At 39.9% G+C, this 25,982-nt stretch overlaps 1 protein-coding gene across 7 annotated transcripts in view; it reads left to right on the top strand.

Moving 5' to 3' along the window:
- Nucleotides 1–705: 705 nt before the first annotated feature.
- Nucleotides 706–25,982, top strand: part of FAM151B (family with sequence similarity 151 member B) — a 36,095-nt gene continuing 10,818 nt past the window's right edge. The window contains exons 1-6 of one of the 7 annotated variants that reach the window (XM_070234626.1): nt 1,205–1,421; nt 5,818–5,943; nt 9,581–9,648; nt 13,485–13,650; nt 22,876–23,093; nt 25,609–25,744. In XM_070234626.1, the coding sequence (XP_070090727.1) occupies nt 13,496–13,650; nt 22,876–23,093; nt 25,609–25,744 (509 nt within the window). In that variant the 5' untranslated portion in view covers nt 1,205–1,421; nt 5,818–5,943; nt 9,581–9,648; nt 13,485–13,495. Of the gene's footprint in view, nt 1,422–3,880; nt 3,995–5,817; nt 6,025–9,580; nt 9,649–13,484; nt 13,651–22,875; nt 23,094–25,608; nt 25,745–25,982 lie in introns of those variants that run through there. The other 6 variants (XM_023618092.2, XM_023618086.2, XM_023618088.2 and 3 more) reach the window with 6 other exon arrangements.

Below are 25,982 nucleotides of genomic sequence, written 5' to 3'. Positions count from 1 at the left end.
TATTCATTAGTAGCCAAAAAGTGGAAACAGCGCAAATGTCCAACAGTTGATGAACAGACAAATAAAATGTGGTATATGTAAACACCGGAATTTTATTTGGCCATAGAAAAAGAATAAAGTACTGAAACATGCTACAATATAGATGAACCTGGAAAACATCATGCTAAGTGGAAAGAAGCCAGTCACAAAAGACTATATATGATTCCATTTGTATGAAATGTCCAGAATAGGCAAATCCATACAGACAGACGTAGATTAGTGATTGTGTAAGGTTGGGGGCAAAATGGGGAGTGACTGCTTTGGAGTGATGAGAATGTTCTAAAGTTGATTGTGGTGTTAGTTGCACAATTCTGAGTACACTATGAATACACTGAATTGTACACTTTAAATGCATAACACTTTTAATCATTAGGGAAACGTAAATCAAATACAAATCAATTGTAGATCTCAATTAAGCTTTTTTTCCTTAAAGGCCACTGAAGTCGTTAAAATTTAGCGTTTTCTGAAACTGAAGAAATCCTTTTGATTGAACTGGAGAACAACCTGAGAATACAAACGACTGATTGAAGATAAATTGAAATAATCATAACTTAGGTCTGGAAAGACAATATATTAAAATCTGAAGGGCTGGGCGAGAAGAGCTGCTATTTGCGTTGTGTCAGGTGACGTATTGTTATCCTAATTTTAAAACTGACAGATTGAGTTGTATTAGAGTTACAGGACCAGAACATGCCTGTACTGTGTTGCCAACTCAGACCAGTCCGACTCCGCCCGGGCATTTTCCAGCCTCAGGTTGGCTGGGCGTGGAGAGCAAGGAGCCAAGAAGGGCAAGGAAGGCGGAGGGTGGGAGAATCGCGCTGCCAGGAGGGTTTTCCGAGTGAACACTGGTAGAGAGCAAGACGGGGACAGGAAACTTTCAAGTTATCACGTTATGACTTGTACAGAAACATTCATTTTTACGGAGAAATGATTCCATGTCACTGTAGGATGTAACCCAAATTAAAAAGAGAAAATATATCCAACTTGGGAAATTCGTACCCCACACCAGCACCGCTTTCAACGTCGGGTCTCCTCCTCCGCCTTCGTCCTCCCCGACGCGGGATTCTTCAGCACCACCGGCCCTCCGACCACCTTGCAAAAGAGCAACTCGCGCGACACTTGGACGGCGGCCACCCGCCGCGGAGACTGCGCGCCGGGGAGAGGCGACCGCTGCGTCTGCGCGTGCGCGCCGCTCCCCGGCCCCTTCCGCCTCCGCCGCCGCAGCTCCAGCCGGCCGGTCCCACGCCGCCGCCCCGTCCGCCGTCCGCGGTTGCCCAGCCGGGTACCCGCGCCACCTGCGGCGGGGCAGGCGGCGCCCACCGCTCAGCGCCTGCGCGCACCGCGGGCGTCCGTCACCATGACAGCGACGGCGGGCGGCCCTGGTAAGCGCGGGCGGCTGTCCACCGCTGCCCGGGTGCGCCGCTTTCTCGGGCCCTGCGGCCGTGGCTCGGGGCGCTGAGCGGGCCCCCCCACCTCCACCCCCACCCCCACCCCCACCCCGCAGCACCCCTGCCTTTCCCGAGCCTCGCGCTCCGCGTTCTGGGCGCGCACGCTGTCCGCTGGCCTAGAACCTTGGTTCCCTGTGGACGTTAAGAGAAAAGTGTTTGGGGGCCCGGCCCCGTGGCCGAGTGGTTAAGTTCGCGCGCTCTGCTTCAGCAGCCCAGGGTTTCGTGGGTTCGGATCCTGGGCGCGGACATGGCACCTCCCATCAGGCCACGCTGAGGCGGCGTCCCACATGCCACAACTGGAAGGACCTACAACTAAAATATGCAGCTGTGTACAGGGGGGATTTGGGGAGAATAAAGCAGAAAGAAAGAAAAAAAAGATTGGCAACAGTTGTTAGCTCAGGTGCCAATCTTTAAAAAAAAAGAGAGAGAAAAGCGTTTGGGGCGGTCAAGAATGGCAAGACTATGTGCCCTGTTTTAAAAGGGTTGCTTTTTTTCTTTTTGAGGAAGATTAGCCCTGAGCTAACTACTTCCAATCCTCCTGTTTTTGCTGAGGAAGACTGGCCCTGAGCTAACATCCGTGCCCATCTTCCTCTACTTTATATGTGGGATGCCTACCACAGCATGGTGTGCCAGGCAGTGCCAGGTCAGCACGCGGGATCCAAACCAACAAACCCGGGCCACAAGAAGCGGAACCTGCGAACTTAATTGCTGCACCACCAGGCCAGCCCCTAAAAGGATTGCTTTTTTTAGAGTAGTTGTAGGTTCGTAGGAAAGTTGAGTGGAAGATAGAGTGATTTCTGTAAACCCCCTACCCCAGCGCCCACAGTTTCCTGGCTGTGAACGTCCTACACCAAGGTGGACGTTTGTAGTAACGCTTGTGAAGCCACGTTGACACATCGTTATCTTCCAAAGTCCATAGTTTACCAGAAGGCTCACTCTTGGTGTACATTCACTGGGGTTGGACAGATGTGTAATGACATGTATCCATCATTAGGATATCATGCAAAGTAGTTTGACTACCCTAAAGATCCTCTGTGGTCCACTTATTGGACCCTCTCTGCACCCCCATTAACCCCTGACAACCACTGATCTTTTTACTGTCTCCAGAGTTTTTCCTTTTCCGGAATGTCGTGTAGTTGGACTCATAGTCTAGCCTTTTCAGACTGGCTTCTTTCACTTAGTAATAGGCTTTTAAGTTTGCTCATGTCTTTTCATGGCTTGATAGCTCATTTCTTTTTAGCACTGAATAATATTCCATTGTCTGGATGTACCAAAGTTTATTTATCCATTCACCTACTGAAGGACGTCTTGGTTGTGTGATAACATGATAATAAGATAACATGAGTGGAGCCATATTAAAATAAAGCCAGAGCAGCCGTTTCAGAAGATCTTGTACCTATCTTGTTAGATTTATACCCAGGTATTTATTTTTGGGGGGTGCTAATGTAAATGGTATTGTTTTCCATTTCAAATTCCACTTGTTCATTGCTGGTATATAAGAAAATGATTGACACTTGAATATTAATCTTGTATTCTACAATCTCGCTATTATTAAGTCAAGGAGTTTTGTGTTGCTTCTTTGAGAATTTCTGCATAGACAGTCATGTCATCTGTTAACAAAGATAGCCTTTTTTTTCCTTTGGTTGTCTTGGTGCATTTGCTAGGGCTTTCAGTATGATGTTGCAAAGGAGTGGTGAGAGGGGAGGAATATTGCTTTTTGAGGTCTTGGTTAAAATGAAAGGAATGTGACATTTACCTAATCCGTAATTTCAACAGACCAAATGGGAAGTAGTTTTGGTCAGTCCATTTTCTGTTTGGGAACTGGGTGAGGATGGGAAATGCAGACAAAGGGATGTGGCCAAGCGTTGTTCCAGCTTTTCGTTGACAACCTTTGCAAACTGGTGATTGGTGTGTCTCTGTTATTTGACCCTGAAGCCAGAGGTGTTTTAAGCCAGACAATTCTACTCCAGAAGTACAGGTTACAGTATCTTTCACATACACCTAAGAAGTTACGTTAGACAGCTTTGGTGACACGTTTCTTTTTGAGTTTAAATTTTTTCCTGATTGTAGACATAATACATGCTCATGATAGAGCACTTATGAAGTATATTGAAGTATGGAAAAAAATCCACATAATGCCGGTCCTCAGAGGCACCACTAGTAACTTTCTGGCGTGTTTCCTAAGAATCCTGACTTTTAAGAAAATACAGTTAAAATCATAGTAAATTTATATTTTTTTATCCTGCATCTTCTCATAACATACCATGTCATGAACTTTTTATAACATAATTTTGAATGATTGATTACATTGCATCGTACAATTATACTATAATTTACTTAACCAGTCTCTTAATTTTAGACATTTATCAGTGTTTCACTTGTTGTTTCTCACAGAACTCCTGCTGCGATGAACATCTTTGCATTGTTCTTCCTCGTTTCTGATTTTTTTTAACCCTAGACTGAACTCATTCAACAGGAATTACTGGATCAAAGGATATCAACATTTTGTAAGGCTGTGCTAAAGCTGCATCAAACATTCTATTCATATTCAACAGCCAAATCAGTCACATATCTTATCATGAGGATATACTGTGATTTAATTATTTCCCCATTGTTGGACACTTCTGTTGTAGCCAACAATTATTGTGCCTTCTAAAAATGCCTAACTTAAATGTAAAAACAATGATGGCCATGTTGTGTATTTTCATCCAAGTCTGAAGGGTCTGTGACCCCATTGCATATGCCGAACAGGGTCATGTGCTCTGAGTAGCAGATGGCTTGGGGGCTAACGGATCCTGCAGCGGACTGTCTCCTCTCTTTACTCTGTAGCCTGACGTACAGAGTGGTTGCCAAGTTCATGCATGTTACTTAGAAGTTATTTTTACACGCACCTCCATCCTCTAATCAAATTACCACTTTTTCTCAGTGTCTCATCAGCAGTTTCTGATAGTGGTTTTTAGGTTTTTAACTGCCCTTACATGGAGTGAATAAACAAATAATTAACAGAAAACACAATGTCATGCATAGAGAATTTGCAGCCACCCGGTAGGCACTTAAATGTTTGAACAAGAATTAGGGAGGTAAGATTATAGATAACTGCTGTCACTGTCTTTCACCTTTGTCTCATTTTATATTGGAATATGGCATAATTTGGAGTGGACCTGGTTTCAAGTGTATTTGTCTGGGTTAACGCACATATTTTAATGCTTAATTAAGAGAAAATCTGGTCTGCCATAAAGTAGTCAATAGATACGGGAGTTGGGTATGTTTGTACATGCTCGATAAATCTGTGAGTACTAGCTCAGGGGTTTGCTTAGTCACTCATATAAATGTTGCTGAGACTTATAATCTGAAGGCGAATATACTTAAATGTGTAAGTTAAGACTCTAAATTGTTAATATTAATAGAGAATGGGGAGGGGCTGGCCCCGTGGCCGAGTGGTTAAGTTCGCGCGCTCCGCTGCAGGCGGCCCAGTGTTTCGTTAGTTCGAATCCTGGGCACGGAGATGGCACTGCTCATCAAACCACGCTGAGGCAGCGTCCCACATGCCACAACTAGAAGGACCCACAACGAAGAATACACAACTATGTACCGGGAGGCTTTGGGGAGAAAAAGGAAAAAATAAAATCTTTAAAAAATAAATAAATAAATAAAAATAGAGAATGGGGAGAAAACAATTAAGGTGGAGAAAACAATTAAGTTGTACAAAATGTAAAAGTGTTTTTTTTTTAACTTGTTAAAATTTTTCCTTTTTCTCCCAAAGCCTCCTGGTACATAGTTGTGTATTTTTAGTTGTGAGTCCTTCTAGTTGTGGCATGTGGGATGCTGCCTCAGCATGGCTTGACAAGCGGTGCCATGTCTGTGCCCAGGATGTGAACTGGCAAAACCATGGGCCACTGAAGCGGAGCGCGAGAACTTAACCACTCGGCCACGGGGCCAGCCCCAGAAGTTTTAAAAGCTTTGGCTGTACATACACTTTACTTATTTATGGGGCCGGGATTGGAGAAGATATCTTATGAAAATTCCTACTTTAAAATACCTGCTTCTTACCAGTTTTTTTTTTCCTACATACTTTCTCATGCTTCTGAGGTTCAGACTATCCTATATGTTTACTAATTATTACTTACATCATATATAGCATGTTTATATATTTAAATATATATTATATACCTGCCACATCATACTTGTTCTCAGTTCTTAAAATTTTGTATTTTTCTCAGTTTAATGACTTTATTCTCTCTCGATATATGCTGTACCCTTTCTTATTAAAAAATATTTTAATCCATAAAAAAACAATCTATTCTTTTTAATGTAAATGCTGTTATTTTAGGATCTTGGAGTGAAAATATACTGGAATATTTTCTGAGAAGTAACCAGATCACAGCGGAGGATGGCGCCCAGATCACCTGGTACCATGCCGCTAACCACAAGGCCCAAGTGAATGAGGCGCTGAAAAGTGAGTCGGGACGGACACTTGTGTTGACATTGGATGGTGGACGAATTCAACTCTTTTTTTGATATCTGGGCATGTTTGCAGGTATCAGAACGTAGATGATCCAAATCTAAATTCTAGGCTGACAAAACATTTTTATGAAAGATCCCATTTCATTTACAAAATGAACGAATTTCCGTAATGGAAGAATTTTCTTATTTTTCGGAAGTGATTTGTCTTTTCTATGTCCTATTTGAAACTCTCATATACTATTACACTTGCTGATGTATTGTAGTGATTTGAATAAAATTGTTAAGATTGGGGTCATATGTCTTACATATTTTTGTGTCTTTCACAGTGTACTAAAGAGAGGCTCAATAAATATTTGTTGAATTGATGGATGAAGCCACTGTATGCTAATATATAGTTAATTGCCTTGGGCAGTAATTATGCCTAGGCTAGAAACCAAGCCTTTTGGTTTACTAACTCAGTGTATGCTCACACATATTTACCCCTTCATTATGTAGATGAGCATATGGCAGGGTCTCAGGCTTTTCCTGTGAAGTTCCCCTTGTCGCTGCAGCAGCAGAGGAGCATGAAAGCACGTCACCAGAGGGCTGGAGCACAGCTTGAAGTGATCTGGTCCCACAAGGAAAATTCCTCGAAGTCCCATGTTTTGCTGTAAAAATGTATGCATTTTTAGCGTCCTACTCAATTATGTATCTGGATAATGTCCCTGAGTAATGTATCTGAATATGTATTTCTTTCATTGTAAAGATATTGTTTTAAATCGCTTTTCTTTGCTCCTCAAAGGGAGGAACTTTGTCTTGTTTAATATTGAATCCTTAGTACCTAAAGCAGTGCCTAGCATGTAATAAGCACACCATGATTATTTAATAAATGAATTTTAGCAAAAGCAATGCTTTAGGGAAAAGTTAGTTAGTGACTGCCAGGAGCTGGCGGGAGTAGGAAATAGGGAGTGAGTGCCGACAGGTGCAGGGTTTCTTTTTGGGAGGGTGAAATTTTTCTGGAATTAGATAGTGGTGATGGTTGCAGAATCTTCTGAATATTTTAAAAACCAGTGAGTGCTATACTTCAAAAGGATGAATTTTATAGTCTGTGAATTAAACATCAATTTTTAAAAAATGAACAAAGGATAGGAAGAAATAAAACTTAATTACAGACAATATGGTTGTGTATATAGAAACTCAAAAAGATTCTACACATAAATGGTTGTAATTCATAGGTAAATTTAGAGAATCTCAGGATATAAAGTCAAAATAGAAAATAAATTTTATTTCTATGTAACAATAACTAAAAATTTGGAAAAAATCTTAAAAATTTACAATTTGTAATAGTACATGCAGAATTCTCATACCTAGCAATAATCTCATTAAATATGGATACTTTACATTTAACCGTGTTTTAAAAATTACTAATGGAAAATCATTTCCAATTGCTGGCAGGCTGGTGTTGACCTGAGAAGTTTTCATCGGTTACTTAGTCTTCAGATATGATCCTCTTTACTGTCTGTTAGGCAGCCGGAGCCCCAAGTGTTATAGTTTGGGGAATGCTCCTCATTGAGTCCCTTTTCTCAGCCGTGGCTGGTCTTGCAATTTCTTTCTAGTCCCAAGGAAAGAAACAGGTTCTTGGAGACATGAAGACTATGTTTCAGTGATTTATCTCATTTCTCCCAGAATATTTAAATTTAGCACAGCTATTATTAATAGAGCTGTTTCCATTTTTATTAACATGTGAAACTGGATTTTAGCAATGTCTATGATAAAAAAAAAAACAAAGTACAGTAGGAGCAATGTAAGGGCATCCCTTGGTGTCACGCTGTCAGCACCTGCATCTCAGAATAGTCAAAATTATTCATGCAAGTTATTATGTATAATGTAATTTTATGTTATAAAATTTCTGCATTTAGATTTTAAAAACGTATATTAAAAGGTATGCTGGTTCAAAAAGTAGAAAACATTGTCTTTTTGAGAATAAAAAATGTATTTTAAAAAAGCCTTTGTAACATCTTTAGGAAAAGTGTTGACTATAGTCACCAACTAAATGTATTAATAAAACTATACTAAATTGCTCCATTAGAGCACATAAACAATATAGGCAAAATATATGTTTAATTTCATTTCTATAAACATGCTTCTTTGAGTTTTGATTTGAGTGAGTGTAAATAGTAACTAGATTTGAGTGTAAATAGTAACTGAGGTTTTCTTCTTTTCTTTTGAAAACAAAGCTGTACAATCATTTGGTCTTTGGATAGAGAGATAATGTAGTTGAACCAATAGTAGTTAGATCCCCTTTCTTTTGCCCTCTTTCTTGGGAGAAAATAAATAATGAGGGGGAAAAGCCCTTTTGATATCTCAGCCTTGGGATGGGAAAAGTTGGTTTTGCTCAGGAGTCCGTGTGGCCAGGGGAAGCAAGGCAGATTTGGCTCTGGTCACAAGCTGGACCTCCTGCGGTTGGGGTGACGTGTATCCTGATGTGCAGACGTCCCCTCTGCTCTCCCTGAACTGGGAAATATGGTGACCGGGCAGTATCCCAAAGCAGAAGGATGCCCTGGCCTTCAAAAGCCTTCTCCCCAGGGCTGGGGGTGGGAGACTCAGGAGAGAGGCTGAGCAGCTCCCATCTCTGTGTCTCCAGGCCGGGCCTCCCTCTCTTCTGAGTATTAGTCTATCCGTCTACTTCGTTGGTGTTTTCACTTAGAGAGCTCACGTGCATCTCTAATTTAAGTTATTCAAAAGGAAATTCTTAATTATGTCTACTAACCTGTACTTCCTACAGTCTTTCCTATCTCAGTAAATAGCATGATAATCCTTCTAGAAACTTAAGCCAGAAATGTGGGAGTCATCGATTCTGTTTTCTTTATTTCTTGTATCTGGTCTATTATCCAAACATAGTTCTATTCCAAAATACATTTTGAATTGGTCCACATCTCTCTGTGTCTGCTGTCACCATCCTAGTCCAAGCCATCATGATCTCTCGTCCCTGTAGCTTCCCTTCTTATTCTTAAAGGAGACCTTCAGGGACATACTTTACTTGGGACCTGAGTCTCCCTGACACTGCCATTTAGTGATTTTTTTTTCTGCTCATGGGAATGAATGGAGTTAACAAATGAAGACTCTATTACTCTTTTTTTTTTAAAAGATTTTATTTTTCCCCCAAAGCACCCCGGTACATAGTTGTGTATTTTTAGTTATGGGTCCTTCTAGTTGTGGCATGTGGGATGCTGCCTCAGCATGGCTTGATGAGTGGTGCCATGTCTGCACCCAGGATCCGAACTGATGAAACCCTGGGCCGCCGAAGTGGAGTACACGAACCTAACCACTCGGCCACGGGGCCGGCCCCCTGACTATTACTCTTAAGCAAGAAATTCTCAGGCCTGTGTGCTCCTTTACAACTGCACTGATGGAGAACATAGAATGCCTACATATATTTTGCTAAACATCACACTTCATTGGTAATTCATGATTCCTTTTTAAAAATTAGACAAAAGCTTGACCCTTTGCAACTCAAATATGTCATTAGAAAATTGAGTTGGAGATACCATGGACCCACAACCCATTCCCCCAATTTCTCATCCTGGGAAAGTAATAAAACATTAGATCATCCATTTTTCTGCTAATTCAGTTGCCCTGTTTCTCTACAGGCTGAAAAAGAGACTTCTCTGCATCTGCCCCGCATTGCCAGGGGAACCACACAAGCATCTTTAACCATGTGAGCAATCCCACCTTTGGCAGGGGACTGAAGGCTGTGTCGATAGAACCTGGATACAGCTTAGAATCGCGTTTGTAGAGCATAAAGGGAGTACAGAACTGGTGGGCCTTGGTCTCTCATCTGTACTTTACCTCATTATAAGCAAAAGAACCTAAATGTGATCTAGCTTAGGGAAGAGAGATATAACAAACACCATTGGCTGCCTACTCCATCACCATTCCCCTTTTCTTCCTTCCTAAGACAACTCCCGTTTTATTAAGGTATCCATCTCTGCTCCGTGCAACCGTATGGAAGCTGACTTCATTTCTAGCCCCAGGAGTGGATTAGAATAAGTTAATCAGCACTTGGAGTTCCCTTGATGGTTCATATTGTTCCCATGGTGGGCAAGTGATCTAACCTGGCTCACTCAGACCCAAGGAAAGTACTTATTATCCATAATTATCAAAGAAGAGTTCTGTCTTAAAACTGAAATACGCAAATGTGGAAGTATGTAACCCCAGTGGCCTTGGGATCTGCCTTACAATCATAATAGAAATCAGCCTTAAGATGAAGACAACACCAGGAACAGTAAAGAAGAGCCATGAAGACTGATAACATCATTGAGCTGCCGATGATACCACACCTGGAGCCCCCCACCTCTGAACTTCCAGTTACATGAGATGATCAGATTCTTTATTAGCTTGAATCTGAATTTCTGTTAACTTGCAGCCAGAAGCATCCAGTGGATATATGAGTCAACCCTGATTTGGCAAATCATTTTCCCTGCTTCCACTTTTGTCCTGTCCAGCTCATTTTCTACCCAGCAAAGTAGTGTTTTTAAACACAGATCAGGCTTTTTTTGCTCAAAACCCCTTAATGTTTTTCCATTTAAAGTCCTTAATATGGCTGTTAGATGGGCACTCTTTTAGTTCCACCACTCTGGTTTCCAGGAGGAGAGAGTTTTCCCTAAATGCTTTGGCCTCTTGCCTCACTGATTATTCCTCTCACGGCGGTAAGGAGAATTTTTTGGTTTGTGGTTGATCTATCAAAGGTGCTGGGCAAAGGAGTGTGCTCCGGTCTCCTCTTCCACCTGGACAGTGGGAGGGCAACAGTCTGGATATTTGTATTTGCTGGAAATTTGCTTCAAAGAGGCAGTTCCAGAGTTTGGACTGGGAGGTGATGGTGGAAATCAGGAGTCAGCAAGCTCGTTTAGCTCTCAGCTAATACATCCTCTAACCTAGGCTTTTAGGTAACTAAGGTAATACTGTGAGCCTTATCTTCTGACTTGGCTATTTTATTTCTCAGAATCCATCTGGAGAATGGGATGCTGTTTATTGGAATCTTCAAACCACCTCCATAACCTGTAAAGCCCTGCGTAAACTGGCCTGTTTCTCCCACTTCATCTGTCACAGGGTTCTTACATTCCAGCTCTGCCAGCCTTACAGTTCCTCACATAGCTAAGCTCTTTTCCTTCTCAGGCTGTCACAGATATGCTTTCCTGGAGCACCCTTTGCTACACTTTGCTTGGCTAACCACTTACACATCCTTTGGTATCAGCTGAATTGCCATTTCCTCGAAGAGACTTTTCCTGATCCCAGAATCAAAATTCAGGGTAGCACCTTGTACTTTTCCTTCGTATGTGGCCTTTTGTGATGGGCTCCTTTCACTTAGCGTGTTTTCAATATTCATCTGTGTTGTAGCATTTATCAATACTTCATTCATTTTTGTGGCTGAATAATATTTGATTGTATGGTTATACCACGTTTTGATTACCCATTTGGGTTTGTTTCCATTTCTTGGCTACTATAAATAATGCTACTGTGAACATTTGTGTACAAGTTTCTGTGTGGACACACATTTTCACTTCCCTTGCATATGTGTCTAGGAGTGGAATTGCTAGGTCACATGGTGACTCTATGTCTAAGTTTTTGAGGAACTGCCAAGCTTTTCTAAAGCAGCTGCACCTTTTTACATTCCACCAGCAGAGTGAATAAGGGTTCTGATTTCTCCACATCCTTGCCAACACTTGTTATTGTCTGTCTTTTTCATTATAGCCATCCTAGTGTGTGTCAATTGGTATGTCGTTGTTTAGATTTGCATTTCCTTACAGCCTAATGATGATCAGCATGTTCTCGTGTGCATATTGGTAAGTGACCCATATTTGCAGCTCAGTAGCCTTTACAGCCTGTAGAAATTTGAGAGCCTATCTCTTTTCATTTTGAACTATCTTTTTGGATCCAAATGGATACAGCTCCATTAAAAATGTAGTGGGCTTTCTATATATCAAATTATAAACCATTCCTTTAATCAAAAACCTCATCCCCAAATCTCTTTGGGGTAGGCCTCTCTCTACTTTGGTCTGCCAGTTAAGGTGCTGTGGGACAATACCCTTAAGATTCTAGAATTTCTTTTGTCTAACTCTGGGAGTCCATGAGCCACCATCTTTTTGAGGTCTTAACAAATGATCTTGTAGTTGCTTCCTTGATTTGATCTTGACCATGAGGCCATAGTTTACTAACAGCATCCTGAATTTGACTTTTGGTACTTTCAACATTCTGCGGGGAAACCTCTTTGGTCAAATCCACAAATTCATTTGGTACCCTCTCTATCTTCCTTCCACCATTTGCTACAAGTGATAATGTAGCCCAGCGTTTCACCACTATATAAAACAGGTTGTCTGTTCTCAAGCTTCCAGTAAGAATTTCCTCACTGCTCTTCCAACTTCCGTTAACAGTGCATCCCCTGCCTTTCTTGAATCCACCAGATCCTAAAGCTGGTGTCACATGTTTCAGGTTTTTGTTATGGCAACACCCCACTTCCAGGTAACTGTTTGTTTTCTATTGCTGGGTAATAAACTAGCCCCAAACTTAGTGGCTTAAAATAACAATGACTTATTATTTCTCTTGATTTTGAGAGTCAGCTGGTGGCTCTCCCATTCTATGTGTTGTAGGTTGGGGACACTCCTGTTGCTGCATTTGGCTGGGAGCCCAGCTGGGCCCAGAAATTCTAAAATGGCGTCACTCACATGTCAGAGATCTTAATGCTGTCTGTCAGGCAGGAAGTTCTTAGTTCTCCTTCGTGTGGCTTCTCTCCCTTGTCGTGGTCTCTGAGTCTTCACTAGTCTTGCCTGAACTTCTTTGCATGGTGGCTGGCTTTCAAGAGGATGAAAGCAGACGCTCCCAGGCCTTTTAAAGGCTAGGCCTAGAACTGAAAGTTTTACTTCCATTACCTTGGTCAAAACAAATCACAAGGCCAGCCTAGAATCAAGCAGAGGAGAAAGAAATGAGAAGAGAGGTATGAATGTGTGGGAGGAATTGTTGTCTACCATCTGACCTTGGAGTCACTCTACTACCGCCTGCTAAACACATTCACACCAAGTGACTGGTGGAGCTTATTGCTTATTCCAGGGATGTGTGCGCTTTTAAACAGTGGCCAAGCTTTAAGTCACAGAATGGAATCTGTAACTTAGGGCTTCAAACATAGCAATAAATCTATGGTTTCTAATTTGAGGGATGAGAAGATAAAATTACTATTTTTATTCTCAGAAACTTAAACAAATACTTATTAAGCCTCCCTTTGTATACTCACTTTGCTATGTACTTGGAAGAAATTAAATAATATGACAGCAGCTTAAGAGCTGTGTGACCTAGGGAAAGGCATTGAACTCCTCACTACCTGTTTGCTCATCTGTAAAAACTAAGGACAGCATATAAAGGCCTCATCCAGTACCTGGCACTTAGTAGTTACTAGTTAATGTTAGTTTTCTTTCCTTCCTTTTATCCTCCTCAAAAGGATACTGGACATGGCATCTTCTGTAGTCCTTGTTTTAATGAGATTGAGTTCTTTTATTTGGACAGGTACTGCTCACATGATAGAAGCCGATGTCCTTCTTCCAAGTGATGGATCAGAACATGGCCAGCCAATCATGGCCCATCCTCCTGAAACAAACAGTGATAATACCCTACAGGAATGGCTAGCTGAAGTTGTGAAGAGCAATAAAGGCATCAAGCTGGATTTCAAGAGGTATTTGTACAAATATGTTCAGTTTTCTTGTTGTTACAGAATAACTTTGGGGGAAGAAAAGATTAATAGCTTTATATATCTGTGCCTGACTAACTTTGTACTTTTATTTAAATTGAAAATGGAATTGCCAAGTAGTATGTTTCAGGAATGGACCTGAGATCCATTGAATTATTTGCTAAAATTGTTTCTTGGGAATCTTTTGAGGCTAAAATTAAGTTAATTTTTACAAAGCAATTTATCATAAGTGACCATTGTGTTAATAGAATGGTAAATTTAAAATACTACTTTTGTTAAAAAGTAGTCCAGGAGACGAGAAACAAAGGAAATGCAGTAGAACAGGAAAACAAGCAATAAAATGGCAGCATTAGGCCCCCATGTTTCAATAATCACTCTAAATGTAAATGGATTGAATTCTCCAATCAAAAGACATAGAATGGCAGGATAAATTAAAAAAACAAGACCCAACAATATGCTGCCTCCAGGAAATGCACCTCAGCCCCAGACAAACACAGACTCAGAGTGAAGGGATGAAAGACAATACTCCAAGCTAAAAATGAACAAGAGAAAGCAAGTGTTGCCATACTTTTATCAGACAAAGTAGACTTCAAGACAAAACAGGTAAAGGGGCTGGCCCCGTGGCCGAGTGGTTAAGTTCGCGCGCTCCGCTGCAGGCGGCCCAGTGTTTCGTTGGTTCGAATCCTGGGCGCGGACATGACACTGCTCATCAAACCACGCTGAGGCAGCGTCCCACATACCACAACTAGAAGGACCCACAACGAAGAATATACAACTATGTACCGGGGGGGCTTTGGGGAGAAAAAGGAAAAAATAAAAAAATCTTTAAAAAAAAAAAAAAAAAAAGACAAAACAGGTAAAGAGAGACAAAGAGGGGCAGTATATAATGATCAAAGGGGCACTCCACCAAAAAGACATAACATGGGGCTGGCCCAGTGGCACAGCAGTTAAGTGCGCAAGTTCCACTTCGGTGGCCCGGGGTTTGCCAGTTCAGATCCAGGTGCGGAGATGGCACCACTTAGCAAGCCATGCTGTGGTAGGCATCCTACATATAAAGTAGAGGAAGATAAGCATGGATGTTAGCTCAGGGCCAGGATTCCTCAGCAAAAAGAGGAGGATTGGCAGCAGTTAGCTCAGGGCTAATCTTCCTCAAAAAAAAAAAAAGACATAACACTTATAAATATATATGCATCCAACAAGGAGCACCAAAGTACATAAAGCAACAATTAACAAAACTAAAGGGAGATATCCTTTTATAGTAGGGGACCTCAACACCCCACTAACACCAATAGATAGATCATCCAGACAGAAAGTCAACAAAGAAATTGTAGAATTAATTTAAAAACTAGACCAGATGGACTTAATAGATATATGTACAACACTCCATCCGAAAACAGCAGGTTACACATTCTTCTCAAGTGCGCATGGAACAGTCCCATTATGTTGGGAAACAAAGCAAGCCTCAATAAATTTAAGAGGATTGGAATAATATGAAGCATCTTTTCTGACCATAATGCTATGAAACTAGAAATCAGTTACAAGAAAAAAGCTGGCAATGGGGCAAAGATGTAGAGATTAAACAACATGCTACTGAACGACCAGTGGATCATTGACTAAATCAAAGGAGAAATTAACTATTATTTGGAGACAAATGAAAATGAAAACACACCGTACCAACTCATTTGGGAATGCAACAAAAGCTGTCCTAAGAGGGAAATTCGTTGCACTACAGGCTCACCTCAACAAACAAGAAAAATCTCAAACACCTAACAGAATTAGAAAAAGAAGAACAAACGAAGTCCAAAGTCAGTAGAAGGAAGGAAATAATAAAAATGAGAGGCAGAAATAAATGAAATTGAAACAAAAAAGACAGTAGAAAGGATGAATGAAACAAAGAGCTGGTTCTTCAAGAAAATAAACAAAATTGACAAATCCTTAGCCAGGTTCACTAAGAAAAAAGGAAAGAAGACTCAAATAAGTAAAATTAGGAATGAAAGAGGAGAAATTGCAACGGATACCACAGAAATACAAAATATTATAAGAGAATACTATGAAAAACTATATGCCAACATATTGGACAACCTAGAAGAAATGGATAAATTGTTAGACTCTTACAACCTCCCAAAACTGAATCAAGAAGAAATAGAGAATCTGAATAGACCAATCACAAGTAAAGAGATTGAAACAATAATCAAAGGCATCTCCAAAAATACAAGTGCAGGACCAGATGGCTTCTCTGGAGAATTCTACCAAACATTCAAAGAAGATTTAATACCTGTCCTTCTCAAACTATTCCAGAAAATTGAGGAAGATGGAGCACTTCCAAACACATCCTACGAAGCCAACATCACCCTGATATCAAAGCCAGATAACACAAAGAAGAAAAATTACAGGCCAATATTGCTGATGAACATAGATGCAAAAAATCCTGAACAAAATATTGGCAAACTAAATACAGCAATACGTTAAAAAGATCATGCACCATGATCAAGTGGGAGTTATACCAGGGATGCAGGGATGGTTCAACATCCACAAGTCAATCAATGTGATACACCACATTAACAAAATGAGGAACAAAAACTGCATGATCATCACAATAGACGCAGAGAAAGCATTCAGTAAGATCCAACATCCACTTATGATAAAAATACACAATAAAATGGGTATAGAAGGAAAGTACTTCAACATAATAAAGACCATATATGACAAACCCACAGCCAACATCATATTCAATGGGGAAAAACTGAAAGGTATCCTTCTGAGAACAGGAACAAGACAAGGATGCCCACACTCACCACTCTTATTCAGCATAGTACTGTAGGTTTTGGCCAGAGCAATCAGGCAAGAAAAAGAAAGAAAAGGAATCCAAGTCGGCAGTGAAGAAGTGAAACTCTCACTGTTTGCTGATGACGTGATTTTATATAGAGAAAATCCTAGAAAATCCATCGGAAAGCTACTAGAAATAATCAACAGTTACAGCAGAGTTACAGGGTACAAAATCAACTTACATAAATCAGTTGCATTTCTATACTCTAATAACAAACTAACAGAAAGAGAAATCAAGAACATAATCCCATTCACAATCGCAACAAAAAGAATAAAATATCTTGGAATAAATTTAACCAAGGAAGTGAAAGACTTATACAATGAAAACTACAAGACGTTCCTGAAATAAATTGATGATGACATAAAGAGATAGCAAGACATTCCATGCACATGCATTGGAAGAATAAACGTAGTTAAAATGTCCATAACACCTAAAGCAATCTACAGATTCAGTGCAATCCAATCAGAATCTATTCTTCACAGAAATAGAACAAAGAATCTTAAAATTCATATGGGGCAACCAAAGACCTCAGATTGCTAAAGCAATCCTGAGAAAAAAGAACAAAGCTGGAGGCATCACAATCCCTGACTTCAAAATACACTGCAAAGCTATAGTAATCAAAACAGCATGGGACTGGTACAAAAACAGGCACACAGATTAATGGAACAGAATTGAAAGCCCAGAAATAAAACCACACGTCTATGGACAGCTAATCTTTGACAAAGGAGCTGAGAACATACAATGGAGAAAGGAAAGTCTCTTCAACAAATGGTATTGGGAAAACTGGACAGCCACATATAAAAGAATGAAAGTAGACCGTTCTCTTATGCCATTCACAAAAATAAACTCAAAATGGATCAAAGAGTTGAAGTTAAGACCTGAAACCATAAGACTTCTAGAAGAAACTATAGGCAGTACACTCTTTGACATAGGTCTTAAAAGGATCTTTTTGGACACCATGTCTTCTCAGACAAGGGAAACAACAGAAAGAATAAACAAGTGGGACATATCAGACTAAAGAGCTTCTACAAGGCAAGTGAAAACAAGATTGAAATGAAAGACAACCCACCAACTGGGAAAAAATATTTGTGAATCATATATCTGACAAAGGGTTATTCTCCATAATGTATAAAGAACTCATACAACTCAAACAATCAGATCAAAAAATGGGCAGGGAATATGAACAGACTTTTCTCCAAAGAAGATATACAGATGGCCAGTAAATACATGAGAAGATGTTCAACCTCACTAATCATCAGGGAAATGCAAATCAAAACTAAACTAAATCAAAACTAAACTAAAATACCACCTTACACCTGTTAAATGGCTGTAATCACTAAGACAAAAAATAACAAATGTTGGAGAGGGTGTGGAGAAAAGGGAGCTCTCATACACTGCTGTAGGGAATGCAAACTGGTGCAGCCACTATGGAAAACAGTATGGAGATTTTTCAAAAAATTAAAAATAGAAGTACCATATGACCCAGCCATCCCACTCCTAGGTATCTTCCCAAAGAACTTGAAATTAGCAATTCAAAGAGATCTTTGCATTATTCATTGCAGCATTATTCACAGTAGCCAAGACATGGAAGCAACCTAAGTGCCCATTGACTGGATAAAGGAGATATGAGAGAGATATATATATATATCTCAATAAAATAACAATGGAATACTACTCAGCCATAAAAAATGACAAAATCGTCCCATTCACAACAACATGGATGGACCTTGAGAGTATTATGTTAAGAAAAGTAAGCCAGATAGAGCAAGAGAAACTCTGTATGACTCCACTCATATGTGGAAGATGAACAAACACATGGACAAAGAGAACAGATTAGTGGTTACGAGGGGGAAGGAGGTGGGGGGTGGGCACAAAGGGTGAAGGGGCAAACCTATAAGATGACTGACAGATAATAATGTACAACTGAAATTTTTCAGTCTCGTAAACTATGATAACCTCAATAAAAAAAAGTCCAGGAGAGAGAGAATGGAGAGAATTTTGTTGAGGTAGTTAATGCATATCCTGCTTGATCCAGGTTACTATATTTGTGTATGGGGAATTATTTAGAGTTCTTCAATAACTAAAATATTCCTTAAAAATAGCATTTTGGAGGCATTGATAATGAAGAGCAAGATTAAGTATCATTTCCTTCACTCTGGCTGTCAGGAAATTTTACTTTTGTGGTGTTTTGGCAGTTTAAAAATTATGTAAAGCTAGGAATATATTGTGACACCACCAAAGCTCACTATAAGGCATGAAGGCAACTTCTATGGAAATCTAGGATTTGTGGTAAACCTACTTCATCTCTGAACAATTGAATTGTTATAAATTGAATTATCTCAAGAAATTAATAAAGATTTGGAAATCTTACTCATAGGGTTATTGAGATGACTCCACTCATTTGTAGTGGAGCCAAATATACCAGTAAACCTCATTATACTGTTAGTGAATGAAACAGCTGTTTAAAATCGAAAAGCTTTTGGGATGGTGAATGGTCCAACTCCATTTTATTGACAAAGAGTCCCAGAGAGGTTAAGTGATTCACCCAAGAACGATAGCCAAGCGTGACAGCTGAGTTAGGACCAGATCCCAGGTTTCCTGGAGCCAGCTCAGCGTTCTCTGTAGCATGAAACAAAGCATTTGATCTTTAGTGCTCAGTGACTCAAAGTTTTAGATCTCCTTGCCTTTTCATGTGCTCGGTGTTCTGTGTGTTTACTACTGCCCCTTGAATTGTTCCCTGTGACATATGCTTTGGCTCCTCACCAGTCAGCTCAGCTCGTTCGTTCCTGAACACGAGCAGCTGCCACAAAAGGGCTGAGCCACTAGAAAGATTTTGCAAGTTTTTTGGTCATAGTGTGTTTGAAGGGACTGCCAGTCCGGCTGGAGAGCTCATGCTCTGAACAAGAACTCTGCACTACCTTTGTAAGAGTAGCTGAGCCACCTGTTAGGTAAATTTTACTACTTCTTGTTTTGTGCCTCTAGGTTATTTTGTTTAGTATGCAAATAGTAACTAAGTAATGTAGAATGATTTTTAGATTTTACATGGAGTTTTAGCAAATAATTATTTTTTCCTTAGAATGTACATTTAACTAATTTATTGCAATTTTAAGTATGATTTTTACTTTATCATCCCCAACTTCTGAATGGAATTAATAGGAAAGTAAGATATGATACTCAGAAGTTTGACTTACAGGTAACTTTTTAGGAAAAAAACCCTAGTGTATAAAAACTAAATTTATGTTCTTTCCTAGAGATTTAAATAAGTCCTACCAAAGAGAAATTTTAGGTAGTATTTTGATCGGGACTTCCCCTCTTCAAATGATCATCTTGGCAAACCTTTTGGCAGTTCTTAGTGGAAACTGAATACATGTAAGAAATTGAGAATATTGGCCACTGGTGTTTTTTTGTTTTTTGGTTTTTTTTTTAAGATTTTATTTTTTCCTTTTTCTCCCCAAAGCCCCCCCGGTACATAGTTGTATATTCTTCATTGTGGGTCCTTCTAGTTGTGGCATGTGGGATGCTGCCTCAGTGTGGTTTGATGAGCAGTGCCATGTCCGCGCCCAGGATTCGAACCAATGAAACACTGGGCCGCCTGCAGCGGAGTGCGCGAACTTAACCACTCGGCCACGGGGCCAGCCCCTGGCCACTGGTGTTTTTGATTAGAATTACGTGGAATTTATAGATTAAGTGGGAGGGATGTGTCGTTTTGTCATATTTACAACATGGAGTCTTCCAGGTGAGGAACATGGTATGATATTCCTTGTCGTATATATTCTCTTTTGCTATTTGCCAAAGTTTGTCCTCAGTCCTTTTTTTCCCCCAAAAAAATATTAGGGCTTTCCCTCCACATTTATTCTTTTAGGATTATTTTGTCGAGTTCCAGAAAAATAAGAACTACAACAAAAAAAGTTTTATTTTCCTTAGTAAGGTTTTGTGTTTTTCTTAATGTAGGTTTTGTTTGTCTTATTTGTTTCCAGTAAGGGAGAGCCTCATTACTGCAGTCTGTGTTAGTGATAATTAAAATATGTACATGTATAATGGAACAGGAGTTCTGGTTCAGAGCATGAGCTCTCCAGCCGGACTGGCAGTCCCTTCAAACACATTATGACCAAAAAACTTGCAAAATCTTTCTAGTGGCTCAGCCCTTTTGTGGCAGCTGCTCGTGTTCAGGAATGAACGAGCTGAGCTGACTGGTGAGGAGCCAAAGCATATGTCACAGGGAACAATTCAAGGGGCAGTAGTAAACACACAGAACACCGAGCACATGAAAAGGCAAGGAGATCTAAAACTTTGAGTCACTGAGCACTAAAGATCAAATGCTTTGTTTCATGCTACAGAGAACACGTGTCACATCTTCTCAGGTTTAACTGCGCAGTGCTTTGCGTGTAGCAGACACTTGATATATGCTGGTGGAATTTTAATTTTGGGGAGAAAATGCTGTTTGAGACTAGATAAGTCTCCATCTGAAAAGATGGAGAACCAATCTTAAACAGGCCTGTGTCGGATTACCAAACTGAGAAAGCCGAAAAAGTTCCCTCTGGAATGTAAACTGGAAATTAGTGTTTAAGCCGACCTCCACAGGCACCAGATTTCTTAAGAAATCAGTCCTTTACGGAAAAAGAGAGGTCGATGGTGGCAGATGTGCGTGGATTAGTTTCAGGGTTTCCCCTGCTTCACCCATGCAGAGCGGAGCCCCGTGGGGACTCGGCTGCTCCTGTGGGACTTGCAGACAAGCAAACTTTGGAGTCACAGGCACAAGTTGCTTGCTACCAAAAATGAGGGACTTTTGTAGGAAATACGGTGCCAGATCTCAGAATTGTGGTTTTAACATGGTATTGGTACCCTTCAAGGCAGAAAGCATTTGAGGCAGAGAAATGACAGCATCTAAATTACATTTGAGGCAGAGAAATGACAGTATCTAAATTAGAGTCTGCAAGGTCCAGCATTAGAGTTTATTAATCCACTAAAATCTGGGGCCTCCATTTCAGGGGCAGAAGAGTGAGAAAAAAGAAGCTGACCACCTGGGAGCAGCGCGAAAGGCTGGAGGCTGGCTTCCTCTGGTTTTAATGCACAGTATCCTTGCTCACTAATAAGTATGACCCAATAAATAATGAGATTATCAGTGTCTCCTCTTAAAGTAGAAGGTCCAAGAAAAGTAGAGTGAGTGAAGAGTGACGAGCCTAGGCAGAAGGATTCCGGCCCCTCAAGAAGGAAGAGGGAAGAGTGAGGAACGGGTACTAAGTGTCCTCCCCTGCACACCCATCTCCCACATTCCTAGCCTCCCATTACAGTATTCACTAAAAGCTAATTTTCTGGGGCCACCTCGGGGCTGAGTGGTTAAGTTTGCATGCTCTGCGTCGGCAACCTGGGGTTGGCCGGTCCCGATCCTGGATGTGGACCTGCGCACAGCTCATCAAGCCACGCTGTGGCAGTATCCCACATAGAGAAACTAGAATGACTTACAATGTGGATATACAACTATGTGCTGGGGCTTTGGGGAGGAAAAAAAAAAGAGGAAGATTGGCAACAGATGTTAGCTCAGGGCCAATCTTCCAAAAAAAAAAGAAACTAATTTTCTTAGAAATGAATAGAGGCCCTAAAGGTTCAGAAGAGATTCAAAATTATTAGTGTAGTTTTCCAGTAAAGTTAGTGTATATATTTTTAAAAAGTAAAAATTATGTAGCCTGATTAAAACTTGATTGTTTCAAAATCTATAGATGTCAGAATAGATGTAGGGAAGTATAAAGAAGGAAGCTGCTTTTTTATTTAAAAGTAACTAAAATATAATTGTCTCTAGTTCCCAGAAAAGAAGTTTACAATAAGGGGGAAAAAATTAAGTTAATAAAAGCTTTAAGGAAATGTTGTAATTTTATACTTTGCAGTCATTTTTAGAAATGTGTTTATGTGTCCAGATTCACACAAGAATGCATGAAGGAAAAGAGAGCTTTTCTCCACAGTCGTGGCCGGTACTGGAGACACAGTGTTTCCATCAGTGTGCAGGATATGAGTATATCTAATTTTTAAACCATATTTATACATTCTCTGATGAGTGAATATTTATGCTTTTCTTAAATTGTTTTTATACTGAGTGATCATAATACAGAATTTTGAAACCTCTATCTGTCCACAAGTAGTAGCATTATTCATATATTTATAGAACCGTTAAGGCGCTTTCATGAGTAATAAACATAAATCAACATTTTGAGATATGGCATATGTTAATTTTCCCCTCTGGTGCTGTGTGATCTTTAATTTTATTTAATTCACTCGTTGTTGTATTACACTTTTATTATGAATTTGAGAGCATTAAAACTATTGGTCCGAAAGAACTTTTTACTTTTACTTTAGGAATATGTCTCATTGACAACAAACTGTGTTTTCAGTCTGGCAGCTGTCGAGCCATCCCTGATGCTCTTGGAGAATGTGAAGAGGCATCTGAAGCGTCCCGTGTGGATTAATGCTGATATTCTTCCTGGTCCAAATGGACATAGCAGAGTAGTGGATGCAAAACCTTTCATAGACACTGTGACATCCTTCTTTCCAGATGTGACACTTTCCCTGGGTTGGACAACAGGATGGCATCCTGAGAAAGTCAATGAAGGTAATAATTTAAAAAATATATATCTTGTTGGTCAAATTAAAATATACTCCAAATATAAAAATAACACCTTTAAATACAAAACCAAAACACATTTCACAAAATCTAAGACCTAATGGAGAGAAAGATCTGGCCTTAAAGATGTGTGTATGAGTCTTCTTTCTGTTGTTTCACATAGAGAGACACTGCATTCACTGGTGATGTTTGTCACCAAGTTTCCATGAGAAATATTTATTTGCAAGGTCTAGAATCACCAAAGCTGCCTCTTTACATACTTTAAACAAATCCTGAGTTGGTCTCTTTGAACTTGTAAAATATTCTATACTCTTTTTACCTTGAAGCAAACTCCCTATGTCAGATGAAAGATAAAGAAGTGGTAATCAAAGCTTTTCAAGCCACGTGAGGCCAGAAGCATGCAGAGTGTGGTTGCAGAGCACAAGTTCTGCCACCTAGACCCTGGAAGGGAACCTTGGTGCCCCCCCCCCACTCTCTTTGGCTGGACAGGGGAGGCCATGAGACTACTGTCGGCTGGATCCCTGCTTTCCCTTCACATATTCCTACACATGGAACTGAATATTCACCTTCTTTTTCCTGGCTGAAACTTATTACACTGTTTGGATTCATCTTTCTGTTTCCTCATACAGTCATGCACTGCATAACAACGTTTCAGTCAATGACAGACCATATATACGATGGTGGTCCCATAAGATTAGTACCATACAGCCCGGGTGTGTAGTCGGCTGTACTATCTAGGTTTGTGTAAGTACACGCTATGATGTTCGCACAACAACAGAATCACTTAACCACGCATTCAGATGTCTCCCCATCGTTAAGCAATGCATGACTACATCTCTGGGTAGTGATTTCCAGGTAAACGGCCAGTAGGCAATCAGATGCTCTGAGACACCTGTCTGCATGGTAAAAATAATAAACTAAGAAGGTATTTAGGGTCTATGGAGATGTTAACCCTTATCCTGTGTTCAGGGCATTCATTTTTTACTTATTTGCTGTTACTGTTTTTAGATGTGAAGTTTTTAAGTCTAACATGAGATTAGAATAACTGCTCTCTGGTGAGTAGTGACATTTAGGTTATAACCCCCTGGACCAACACCTGATATGCTTGAGAGAAAAAATAATATGCTTTATTAATTCTATTTTAATTTTTATTAGTTTCATTAAAGAATATAACATGTAATTCAAAATGTTTAAAGAAGGGAAACTAGAAACAAGTTAGTAACTTCCTTATGCTTCTAAAACTCCTTTTAGTCACTGTTCAGTCTAACTGACTTTAACCTCAGGCTTGACGTGAGTTAACCATGTGTGGATCTGTAAGTCATGCTGGTGTCAGATGTTTCCAGGCTGCCCTCTCGTCTCATGACCAACACATGCTTCATCCCCCTGACTTCTTATGCCACAAATTTAGAACAGAGAGTTTATAAGTCTATAGTCATGTAAGTGTAGCTCCTGTTAACAATCCCTTTTTCTAATTAAAAAGATATAATTTTCCAGATTTTAAAGGAAAGCAGACATTTCCCTTCTTTCATGTGGAATTTACTGCTAAACTAACATAGTCATGTAGACTTTGTGTAAAATGTTCCTTTACTGACTAAGACTTTTTACAACCTACTTTTGATAGAGTTTGAGGTTATTTAAGGAATATATAAATTTTTTTCTGAAGCTATTTATAAATAAGCAAGTGTGTTTTCCACAATGTCTTAACATGATTTAAAACATATATCATATAAGACAATTTTACCACTATTTCTATTTTAGATAAATGTATGAGTAATTTGGACTAGCCAAAAAAAAAAAAAAATGAAGTTAATTATTACTTAAATAGCTAGTAAATACCTAGCAGCTATCTTTCTCTTGGAAAAGAAAATTTAATTAACACAAATGGAAAATCTAAGTTTATAGAGACTGTTAATGATGCAAATGTACCTAAGAGCCTTAAAATCTTGAAAATATAGTGTCAAAATTTGCTTTTTTTGTACTTGAGAGATTAGTAAATGCTTTTTAGAATTTTCATTTGCTGTTAAATTTGCTCTAGGTTACTCATGGCATGGTTTTAGATTTAATTTTTTGTCTACATTTTCCACTCAAAATATTTTCTTCCATTGAGTGATATTTTAATTCACTCTGACTCCAAATGGAAATTTTTATGAATTACCTGTGAAGTTACCTATTCATAGGTAGTTTAGTGTTCTTTTTTTGGAGGAAGATTAGCCCTGGGCTAACTACTGCCAGTCCTCCTCTTTTTGCTGAGGAAGCCTGGCCGTGAGCTAACATCCATGTCCATCTTCTTCTACTTTATACGTGGGATGCCTACCACAGCATGGCTTTTGCCAAGTGGTGTCGTGTCCGCACCCAGGATCCGAAACAGCGAACCCCTGGCTGCCGAGAAGCAGAACACGCGAGCTTAACCTCTGCGCCACCGGGCCGGCCCCAGTAGTTTAGTTTTTTATTTAATTGAATTTTAGGATTCCAGTTAGAAAAGTTAAATTTCTTTTCATTTCAGGTTACAGTTGGACAATGGTGAAAGAGATGGAATATATATGCAATGAGCTAAACCAGCCTGTGACGTTTCCTGTCAGAGCAGCGTTAGTCCGGCAGTCTTGTTCTCAGTTACTTTGGCTGTTAAAGAAATCACACAGGTATGTGTAAGTTTAACAGTGTAGTGTGTGCATGTGAGTATGTGTGAGAGACAGAGACAGAAAGAGGAGGAAACCTGATTATGTAAAGCCTGTGTGTGAGAGGAAGATAGAGATGGAGAGAAGGAACACTGGTTCCATGAGCGCAGACTCCCTCACCAGAAGGAAGCTCCTGGGTGAGCCTTAACTTACTTCACGTCGTGTCTTTCACCGCTATTCCTCACAAAAGTTTTTGCCCATG

The sequence above is a fragment of the Equus caballus genome, chromosome 14, assembly GCF_041296265.1.
Source record: "Equus caballus isolate H_3958 breed thoroughbred chromosome 14, TB-T2T, whole genome shotgun sequence".
Taxonomy (NCBI): Eukaryota; Metazoa; Chordata; class Mammalia; order Perissodactyla; family Equidae; genus Equus; species Equus caballus.
The sequence above is the reverse complement of the archived record's forward strand: the minus strand, read 5'-3'. Positions and strand labels throughout refer to the sequence as shown.